Raw genomic sequence first — 10,939 nt, 5'->3', positions numbered from 1 at the left:
AGAAATCTGCCTGCCTCTGCCTCCCAAGTGCTGGGATTAAAGGCGTGTGCCACCACTGCCCGGCCATTCTTTTTTTCTTTTCAAAGTGCCACCCACAAATGAGTCAAGACACTGTCTCCATCTTTGCTCTGTGACTACAGCAAAATACCAGAGACGAAGTAATTTACAGAGAACATGGGTTTATTTAGTGCATGGTTCTTTATAAATCCTAAGAACAAGGGCCTGGCACCTGGTTGGTGTCAGGAGGAGACTTCTTGCTGCATTGTAACATGGTAGAGGGAAGACCATGGCAAGATAGAGAGGCATGTCCTAGCTTGGGTTCCTCTGTCTCTTCCTATCAAGCAGCAATGCATCATGGGGCTCATCTGACCCTGATTGCCTCCCATAGGCTGTACCTTTAAACACCATTAACAGATTAATTTGGAGATTAAGTTCATGTATCCACATGAACACTGTGGATGGCACAGCTTTCCCTTCCTTTGGCGTCTTCTTAAAAATCATGCAGCTGCCGGGCGATGGTGGCGCACGCCTTTAATCCCAGCACTTGGGAGGCAGAGGCAGGTGGATTTCTGAGTTCGAGGCCAGCCTGGTCTACAGAGTGAGTTCCAGGACAGCCAGGGCTACACAGAGAAACCCTGTCTCAAAAAACCAAAAAAAAAAAATCATGCAGCTAATCAAGCTCTCTTTTTTCCTTTGGCCACCAGGAAGCTCTGAAACAGTAACTGTGCAAGACTATATTGCCTGCCTATTTGCATTTTGTGTCTTTCCTGCAGGTAAAATTTCCCTGATGGGTATTTGTGTGATCAGTGCTAGAGTGTTGTGTTCACTGTTCTTGTTAGTTTGTTTTGTTTTTTTAATTAATAGATCAATCAATTAACTACTTAATTTTTTGTTGTTGTTTCTGATTCTTCAGGGAATGAAGTAGTAAACAAACACAGGTTGGACCGTGGCCAGCCTTCCCTTCTCTGTACACTCGATCATGGTGCATCCTCTAGTCTCAGGTGTTGGTAGGCACCCGCACCTTATCCTTGTGACTGGAGAAGTCATTTCTGGCAGCTTCCTAGGATGGGGCTCACAAGGGAAGACACACTGACTTAAGAATTGGCCGACTTTATTGCTGAGGAAGTCTCTTCACTTCTCTAGAACCGTATTGCCCCAGCGGTGACGTGGGACAGGTCAACTGAAGTAGCCTAGATAACCAAGCCTCTGTCGTTGGCAAAATTTGGTTACCTACAATCAACCATTATCCAAAACTGTGGAAATGGAAAATTCTAGAAATATGAAAACTTCAGGTTTTAAATTGTGGGTTGTTTTGAAGAGATGACGAAATTTCACCCAATCCCACCTAAGACACAGGGGAGGACCTCTTTGCCCGTCACATCCAAGTTCTGTAGGCTTCCTGCCTGACAGCCACTTAGCATCTGCTCATCCAGGTCATCAGACCAATCCCGTGTTTGTGGCCATATAACTGTGCTTGCTAATGACCCTAAGGTCAGGCAGGCTGCCATTGGAACTCTTAGCACAGTGTCTTGTGAGTATGACCCAGCACTGGCTCAACTTAAGCTATGCTTCCTCCTCTGGGTGGGTATAAGCCCCAAGATTCAAGGCAGGAAGTAAAGGCTTTATAGGGTGACATTATTCCAAGAGGTGGTTCCCCAACTGAATAAAAAGGAGACACGGAATAGCCCAGCATCCATCTCTCTGTTTTCTCACTGGATGTGGTGGTACCTGACACCTCATTCTCTAGCTGCCCTGATTGCCTTTCCATAATGGGTCGCACCTTCAAACCACAGCCAAATTAACCCTTGATACCTTTCTCAGGTTTTTGAACCAGCAATGAGTAAAATAATTAATGTGATCGCTGAGCAACTACACCAGGAGGACAAAGGAATGTTGGGAATTGAAGGCAAGATTGAGGGGTTACTACACAGAGACAGTGGCCAGGGGAAAGGAGCTGTGACTACAACATCCAAGATCTCTGTGTTACGATAACTAGACCAGTGAGTGACCAGGGAACTGAGACAGAACGAGGGTGGGAAACCTATTCAATTAAAAAAAAAAAAAAGAATTATTGCAGGAAATCTTCCAGATCTGGGGAAAGAAATGACATTTAAGAACACTAGGTATTTGGAACCCCTTGTAGACACTACCAGAAGAGAACTGCCTCAGGACCCATTGAGGCTAAAGACAAGAAGCCACAATAAAGGAGGAACCGTGGAGGCGGTAGAAGAGAAGCCACTCACGTAGGCAAGGTTACTAGGGTAACAGCACACCTGTCTGTACAAGTCTGGAGCAGAGGGTGGGTGAGGGGTAAGGGATGTGCCTTCTCAATCCCAAAACAAAGAACTGTCTGCAAGCTACAAGGAAAAGTTATCACCAAAAGAGAAATAAAGGCCCCCCACGATGACCACAGACTAAAGCCATTCTTCCCCACTAACCAGTGCTGAAGGTGGTATTTAGAGGAATCCTCTGTGGGCGCGGGTGGGTGTGGGTGGGTGTGTGGGGGCACACATGACACCCAGTAGAGACTCACACCAGCACAGCACTTGGGCGAGGATACGTCTCATTAGGAGACTAGCCAGTGAGAGGGAGGAAAGTAACCTAGAAAACCTTTAAGAAAGAGAAGTTAGTGTTCATCACCTCTCAGTGACAATCCTGAGTGGGGAGTTCAATAGGAAAGATGCTTGCCGCTCAAGAGTGAGGGGCTGAGTTCGAATCCCCAGGGCCTATGTAGAAGCTGGTAGCATGATCAGCTGGAACCCTAGTGCTTCCGATGGGGAGATGGAAGGTGGAGATAGAAAAGAAGTCCAGAAGTTTGAGGGTCACCTTGCTTGGCGTATGCTGCAGACAAGCAACAAAGGAATTTGCACAGCTCAAACAAGGTGGGAAGTGGGGACCGTTCCCTGAGTTGTTCTCTGACCTCCACATGGGCAGAGTGGGCACAAGTGTGTGCATTGACACACGTGAGTGCACACATACCCTGTGTACACACATGCACACATGCACACAAGTGAGCTGACCACAGATGTAAATGTCTTAACTCTCCAATTAAAAGATGCAGACTGGCTGAATGGATTAAAGAATACAGTCTACTTATTGCTGGGCCTTGGTTTACAGCCCAGATCCTTCCTGGGGCTTCCAGCTGAGGAGAGAGGGAGGAGGAAAGGGAGAGATGGAGGGTGGGGAGGGAGAAGGGAAGAGGGAAGGGGTGACAAGCCCTTGGAATGTGCTTCTGTTACAGGAGGCCACAAAGTCTCAAGAACTGGGCCATCCTTCTCTGAGGCCCTGTGCCACTTTTCTCCTTGGCCCAGGTTGACGGGAGGGGGTTTCAGGGATGGCTGAACACTCTGGCTGCTCCTGAGGTACTGTGTGCCCTCTGTTGCTTACCCACTAGGCCAATGGGAGACTCTCTGCAGTCTCCCAGGGCCTCAGCTTCTTGGCCAGCTCCCCAGCCTGCTCAGGCCCACCTGCCACCTGTGTCATCTGGTGCCCAAGGATCTTATGTGGGGGCTGCTGCTAGGCAGGATATCCTGATGATGATGACCTTTGGGGACCTAGTACCCAGTGTCTACACAGAGGGTTCTTGGAATAGTGTTGTGCTGTGGAGGATGGGGGATACCCTGTCATATGCACCCTGGGCTCCACATTCCACAGGGATGCCTCTTCTAGATGCCTCTTCCCGATGCCTTGTGTTCTAGAGCAGCACCAGGCAGGGCAGGGGAGGGGAAGACAGCTAGGAGGAGACAGCAGAGAGGCTGGCTGTTCCCCTGTGAAGGAGCTGGGGCAGGTACACACAGGTTCCTTGGCAGTTACAGGGAGGTTTCCTGGGTAGGAGGCATCCCTTCCCTGTTTCTTCCATGGGCCTTGCTGTAAAACACACAGCTGGACTCTGTGGATGAAGTTGTGGATTCAAACGCTCTGTGGATGCTGAAGGGTTGGGATAAAGGCCAAGGTGTGTCCTTGAGGCCTCTGCCCTGCCACCACTGATGCCCAGCCCTCCTACCTTTTGGTAAATGATGTTTTTCAGGGAAGTCTCAATTTTCTTGTGGAACAGTTGGATCAGCCACCTGGAGGTTGACATGTGGGGACATACATGTGCGGGAGACTTTCAGGCGCACCTGGGAACCCTGGCAGGTAGGCCTTGGTGGGGGAGCCCTCATTAGACACTTCTCCCCGTTTTGCAGCAACCTGTTTGCTGGACTATTTTCTTAATAGCTACAGACACCCGCCCTATCCCATTCCCACCTCCCCACTGCCCTCCCCTCTTTAAATCAGCCACACTGGCCTGCCTTGCTCCCTGGCACCTCTGCTTCCTCTCACCACAGTTGGTACATGTGGCCCCCCCTTGTCCCAAACACCCCATCACCAGCTTCTACCCACGCATTCTTTTCATCTCCATTCAAATATCATTTCCTCCCGCCCCCAGACCGGGCCAGGTCCTCCAATTCTAAGCGTCCAGGGCACTCTGTACCTTTCCTAAGTTCTTATGGGCCTAGGTGAGCCCTACATGGATACAATGATGTCACTGTTTCTCTCCCACACTGAGCCAGGTGCTCTAGGCTGCCTGGGGTCAGACAGCCCTGCCCTTGACCACTCGGTGGTGGTTATGAGACCTCTTGCTGAGGACCCTGGGCAGATGATGTAAGAGCATTAATATGCTCAGCCATGTTGGCTGTATATAGCAAGGCTCTGGTTGGCTAAGGGATAGGGGAGGGTTCAAACTTGACATCTCAACCTGAGGGTTCATCAGGGCTTGCCGTCCTCTGTGCAGGCTTTGCGGGCCTGCCGCAGAGCGGGTCTCGTAGGTGATGATGGACTAGGACTGTGAACACCAGTGATCCCTGAGCTGTCCCTTGAGGCAGTGTCTGTGCCACTTGAGGCCCTGCCCCTTCCCACACCCAAGACTCTGAAACAGATGTGTGGAGGCGAGTCTATAGCTGTATTTTCTGAGGAAAGGGACTTGGGGTGGGGTGGGGGGGCGTGGATAGTCTTCTCTCAGGACTGCAGCCCCTGGAGACCTACCCCAGCATGCTGCCTGAGATTTTGATACGGACGCTGTCGATGTGACTGTAGCAATGGGAACAGTTGGTGGTGATGTGGCCTGAGGGGTCACTCCCCAGCGTCAGCTCAGCGAAGATGGAGACGCCCAGGATGCTCAGGTCAAAATTGCCACTGGCTTTGCTGAAAGGGAGACAGAGGGAAGTGAAACTTTTGCTCCTCGTACTTCCCCCATCAGCAGGGGGATCCCCACTCCAGGGACCAGGGGATCCCCACTCCAGTGACCAGGGGCTTCCAAGGGAAGACCTCACAACACTGGGTGTCAGGGTTCAAACTTGACATCCCAACTTGTTTCCACACGGTGGTTACTCTGCCTCCCTCAGAGGCCTTGCTGTGTGGCTTTGTTCCTGTTTCTTAGCCTCTCTGAGCTTCTCTTTTCTTTCTCTCTCTCTCTGTTTCTTTCTTTCCTTTTTTATTTATTTATTTATTTTTGTTTTTTCGAGACAGGGTTTCTTTGTGTAGCCCTGGCTGTCCTGGAACTCACTCTGTAGACCAGGCTGGCCTCGAACTCAGAAATCTGCCTGCCTCTGCCTCCCAAGTGCTGGGATTAAAGGCATGCGCCACCACTGCCCGGTCCGAGCTTCTGTTTTCTTATCCAGACTTTGTACTAGCAGCTAACCGTGGGGTATACATCTCAGTCTTGTCACTAAAAATATGAGTGTTTGGTGACTTTAAACAAGTACTGATCCAGTAATCTATTAATGAAGTTTATCACCGTTCCTACAGGAAGGAAATGAACTTATATAAGGCAGGGAACAGGAATGTGAATGCCTCTGCCTTCTGCACTTTTTTCCTATCACTAAGACTTCCACTCATAGTGCCTCAAGGGAGGAGCCACACCTCTCAGCTAGGCCGAGCTGATACACAGGTACAGACCCTGCATCAGGGTTACTGTGTTAAGCCACTGAGATTGGGATATTTGTTACGCAGCAGTAGTAACTGCCTAATACAGTGAAGAAATCAAAAGTCCACTTAGTTTTCCCTTTTGAGCCACACATTCCAACTCAGTCTTGCCATATCCTGCACTGGGATGTAAATAAACTCAGCTAGTCACCCAGGGTTTTGTAGAGTTCTTGTAAGTGGACAATTCTCCCAGCCCAGAAACCCTGTTATGACATGTGTCTATAGACAAGGCAGAAGTGGACATTGCCACGGCCTGGCTCTCAGGCCTCCAAGTGCTACTAGTCTACCCAGCAACCCTTGTGCACGAGACTCACAGCACGTTTTTCTTTGATTTCCACTTTCCATTGATCTGGATGCTGGCACCTTTGATGAACAGCTGGAGGCCATTGCTGGGCAGCATCCTGATCTCAGGATTAGGGATATAAAATCTGTTCACATCCATGCTACGGAGGAAAAAGTTCCAGTCAGTATCCTGAGCCCTAAAGGGGCTCAGGGAGGCCCTTCACCCACATGCTGTCCTGGACACACCATTCGGTCACTCTGGTGCCTTAGGTCCCTTAGGTTCACTGTGGAGGGGCAGTTCCCATCTCCAAAGGGTGATTATCAACAACGGCAACGGCAAGCCTCACCTGTAGAATTCGTAGGAACCCCTTCCCAGGTGCTTCATCTTAAAGACTCCAGAGAAGTCAGGAACATTGATAGTTTGTAGCTCCTTCTGTAACTCAGCCGCACCCTGCTGGCACGCTGGAGGACAGAGCATAGAGAGGCAAGCTCAGAACTCAGCTCACAAAGCAGGGCTGGAGGCTCCTGGCAGCTCCCTTGGGCCTGACCTCAGGGATGACAGCGGGATGCAGCAGGGGTCTGTCTTCAGACAGCCAGGACACTGAGCCGGTGGCTCACCCACTCTTCCCCATTCTGTATGCCACTCCGGTGTCACTGAGATAGAGACACAGAGAGGACCATGCCCCAGCACAGTTCTGTGAACACTGGAAGAGTCATTCCCAGGCAGTGGACCATTCTTTTGATTTTTTTTCCATGTGAACCACAAAGACCATCTTTAAGGATGTATGAGTATACCTGTAATCCGCACTGAGGACGCAGAAGTAGGAGAGCTTGAAGATAAGGGCATACAGCAAGACCCTGTCTCTAAGAACACCAAATGCTGGGGATGTGGTTCAGTAGTTAAAGTAATAGCAACACAAAGCTAGGACCAGAGTTCAGGCCCCCAGAAGCCACATAAAGCTGGAGGGTGGGGTGACTTGTCTGTAATCCCAAAGCTCAGGAGATGGGGGCAGGGGTCCCAGAGCAAGCTGACTGGCTAGAACAGCTGTATCAGAGAGCTCTGGATTGAAGATCTGCCTCAAAATGTAAAATGGAGAATGATCAAGGAAGACACCTGGTGTCAATTTTTGGCCTTCACACAACATATGAGTACTGTCACCCACACACAACCATGGGTATGTATGTGCTCATGAACATGCACATGCACACACACACACACACACACATGTGAACATGAAGACACCCACCCCCCAACACACACACTGTGCATGGTGCCTGAGGAACACCACCTGAGCTTTCCCCTGGTTCCCAGGTGTACCCACCCCCATTATAATGCATGTACACACATCCCAAAACAAATCCTTCCTAGTTCATAGGCCATTCAGAAATATACAGCAAGCCACACTGAGCCTGCGGGCTGTAGTTTGTAAATCCTGCTCAGATATAACACCCCCAAACAGCAGGTCAAGCATCTCTCTCCATGCCTTCCTCTGAACGCGCATCTCTATAGCCTTCAGACTCTGTCGACAGGACCTTTGCACATGCCACTCCTGCTGTTAACCTGTTCAGCTTCTCCTCTGTTCCATCGCCAGTTCTTCAGGAAGCTTCCCTGACACATATGTTTAGCATCTTCACAGCCTTAGTGTTTCACTTGGAGCACCCATTCCTCTTTTTTAAGCAGGCATCTACTCCCATGACGGATTGATGTCAGTCTCCCTTGCTAGCTGGGCATCCCCAGAAGTTGGTGCCATGTATTAACGTGTCTCTGGTATTTACCGTGGTGACTGGCATGTTCTATTTGTTGGGTAAATAAATGAATGCCCCAGAGGCAGGAATTCTGCCACCAGTGATTATGTGGCTAACAGCACCAAGGATCCAATTAACAGGCAACCATGTCCCAGAGGGGAGAGGAGGGAGGCAGAGAGGTGACCTAAGGCAGCTTCCAGTTTCCCGGGAACCAGCCCAGATGTAGTTTTAACCAGCAGTAGTAACAATAAAAAGCACGGGGGTCTTCCTGTCCCCCAGCTCTGCTCCCTGTGAAGCTGAGCAATCCTAGGAAGGGGGTTCTTCCCTTCTCTCCCATCCCCTAGTGCTCCACTCAAGAGCTCACAGCTGACAGATGATAGAGGCAGGATGGGGATGTAGGCTTCTTGTTCCCCAAGCTCAAGCCCCAGGGTCAGCCTTTGGATGTGGGCATACAAATGAATAATAGCCTTGCTGCAGTTTCAAGAACTCACTCCAGTTGCCACATGGGACACCGGAGCCAAGCCTCTGCTCCCCCAAAAGCTGTCAGTCACACATACACTAATGTGACTTGTATACACACACACACACACACACACACACACACACCAGCTCTGGGTTTAAAAACAACCATATCCTCCTCGAAGCTCATAGGGGAATTTGTTTGCATCTCCGCGATGGCCTGCATGGCCTGGAACAAGAGTTCTGGGACAGAAAAGCAGACCTCCTGCCGCCTGTGTACACTGGGTTTGAGGACCTGGCCCAGCCTGATCTGATCTGAGCTGGAATCGCCCTGAGTTTTGCAGTTCCTCTCTCTATCACCAGGAGGCAGCACTAAGCAGCCCCAGGAAGGGCCTCAGTGAGGACCGGAGCGCACTTTCCATAGCCTTTGCAAGAGAGACCTGCAGGAGTGGTGTGTCCCACCCAGTCCTGCAATGGAAGAATCAGGACCGGTGGATCTGTGAGGCGCCTGGCAGCGAAGCAGGTGAGCGAAGTTGTTACCTGCCTAGGCTTTGGGAATAGCCTGGGGTGGCTTTCCCCAGAGTGTGCCCGAGCATGGACAGCTCACTGGAGGGGGCCCCCTTTCCCAGCGAGATCAGATCAGTCTCTAACAAAGGAGGTAAGGCCGACATCAGGCTTTGGAAAGAAAGGGCCTAGAAATGTGACTCGGGGCACAGTGTAGAAAGAAGGGACTGTGAGGACCCCCAGAGCCCCGGGGCACTTGGAATCTTCTAGAGTAGTGTGGTGCAGTCCCAGCTCTGACACTTCCCAGCCCTTTGAGACAGTACCTAAGTTTCTTTCTATGTAAGAAAGGGGGAGAGGGTCTCCCCAGCAGGGCTATGAACTTGCCAGGCACCCGATTTAAAGGGCTGTGCACCCTAAGTGCCCCGTCAGGGAAGGGGAGGAAGGGAGAAAGGCATCCAATTACCGAAGTCCAGACCCTTCTGGGAGATCATGGCCACAAAGCCAGGGTCCGTGGCCGCTGTCAGGGCTGTGCCCATGATGGCCAGCAGCGCCAGGGTTGACCATTTCCGCACGTTGTCAGGGCCCCAGGTCATGTCCTCCAGGGCAGCCCAAACCTCGAGGCCTCGGATGGGAACCTGAGACCTATAAAGACGCCTTCTCGGGAAGAGCAGGGCAGTAGTAGAAAGAGGAAGGGGGAAGGCAACCGTGGGGGCGGGAGGGGGAGGGCAGCTGCGGTTCCCCATCAACGTTGGGGACCAGTCCAGGTGCTGCCCCAGTGGAGCCTAGAGGTCTGTTCGAGTATGGGCATGTGCGCATGTGCTGTGCACGTGCACGCGCACCTACGTGCAAGCACGCGCAAGCCTGTTGAGACCTGTGGCTCTGGGTCCGATTCCTCTTCCTAAGCATTCATTCCATCCTTTTCCTGAGTCCCCCTCGCCTGATTGATTGAAGGCTTTCTTCTAAGCCAGGTGGTGACCACATGGAGAGTCTCTGTATCTAATTCCTATTCCTTTGGGTTCCCCCCCCCCCGTAGTAAAATGTTTAAAAAGCAGGACCTTTGGAGGTGCTTCTCCCTCCCACCCACCCACCCCCCACCGCCATCCCGGGCCTCAGACTTATTTTTTTAATTCTCTGATTCTGGAGTCTTGTCCTTCGTATCTCAGTTACTCTTTAAGGCCTCTGTGCTTCTCTGAGCCTCAGTTTCCTCTCCTATAAAGTGGGGGCACTCTCACCTTTGCCCCTAGCTTACTGTGAGGACAGGAGGGCCTTACGGCAGGGAAAGCAGACATAATGTGCCTTGCGAGAAAGAGAATCCAGATGGGAGAATTCACCGGAACTTCAGAAATAAATAAGAGAATCAGTTACATGGACTCTTCTCTGGAAACAACGCCAAACATATTTTAATTTTCTCCTGTCCCATTTTTTTTTTCCTGGCAAGAGTACATAGTTGGTTCTGCCAGTTTGTTTTCCTATCAGAAATAGGATCATACTGGATAGCCCTGGAAAGTTTCCCTTTTCTGAATAAAAAACAGCGAACGTTCTTGCCCAGCATTCAATATTCCACCTTTCCTAAACCCAGTTTTCTTAACCAGATATCTGTTTTTCACACATTTCACCCCTCCTTCTCAGGGGTGAGGGGACAGCAGGCTACTCTTAGAGCCAAGATACTTCTAACACCAGCAGGAGCAGGAGGCACTAGGCTGGAGGGGCAAGGTGGGAACGCGCAATCTAGTTCAGCTTCACACGCAGGACCTTCAAGTTATGCAGTCTCGCCCTGGGGCTTCAGCAGCCTCAGGCCCCGAGTGGGGGTGGTCGAGTCTCCATGGTGAACAGAGGGGGCTGGATTTCAGAGGCTCAAGGTTTCTCAGCCCCACACCAACATCCCCGCCCACCCCCGGATTTCATGGAAGTCTAAGGAAACCTGGATCTTCCTAACCTCCCGGGGACTCGCTTCCTTCCTTCCTTCCTTCCTTCCTTCCTCCCTCCC

At 50.9% G+C, this 10,939-nt stretch overlaps 1 protein-coding gene across 2 annotated transcripts in view; it reads right to left on the bottom strand.

Moving 5' to 3' along the window:
- Bpi (bactericidal permeability increasing protein) overlaps positions 1-9,761 on the bottom strand; it is a 26,564-nt gene extending 16,803 nt beyond the window's left edge. The window contains exons 1-5 of one of the 2 annotated variants that reach the window (XM_031372579.1): positions 9,416-9,761; positions 6,591-6,705; positions 6,276-6,404; positions 5,023-5,181; positions 4,004-4,067 (exon numbers count right to left, since the gene is read on the bottom strand). In XM_031372579.1, coding sequence (XP_031228439.1) covers positions 4,004-4,067; positions 5,023-5,181; positions 6,276-6,404; positions 6,591-6,705; positions 9,416-9,695 — 747 coding nt within the window. In that variant the 5' untranslated portion in view covers positions 9,696-9,761. The remainder of the gene's footprint in view (positions 1-4,003; positions 4,068-5,022; positions 5,182-6,275; positions 6,405-6,590; positions 6,706-9,415) is intronic. The other variant, XM_031372580.1, reaches the window with a different exon arrangement.
- Between the last annotated feature and the right edge of the window lie 1,178 nt (positions 9,762-10,939).

The sequence above is a fragment of the Mastomys coucha genome, unplaced genomic scaffold (assembly GCF_008632895.1).
Source record: "Mastomys coucha isolate ucsf_1 unplaced genomic scaffold, UCSF_Mcou_1 pScaffold15, whole genome shotgun sequence".
In the NCBI taxonomy this organism is placed as follows: Eukaryota; Metazoa; Chordata; class Mammalia; order Rodentia; family Muridae; genus Mastomys; species Mastomys coucha.
Note: the sequence above shows the minus strand (reverse complement) of the source record. Positions and strands in the feature narration are given on the sequence as shown.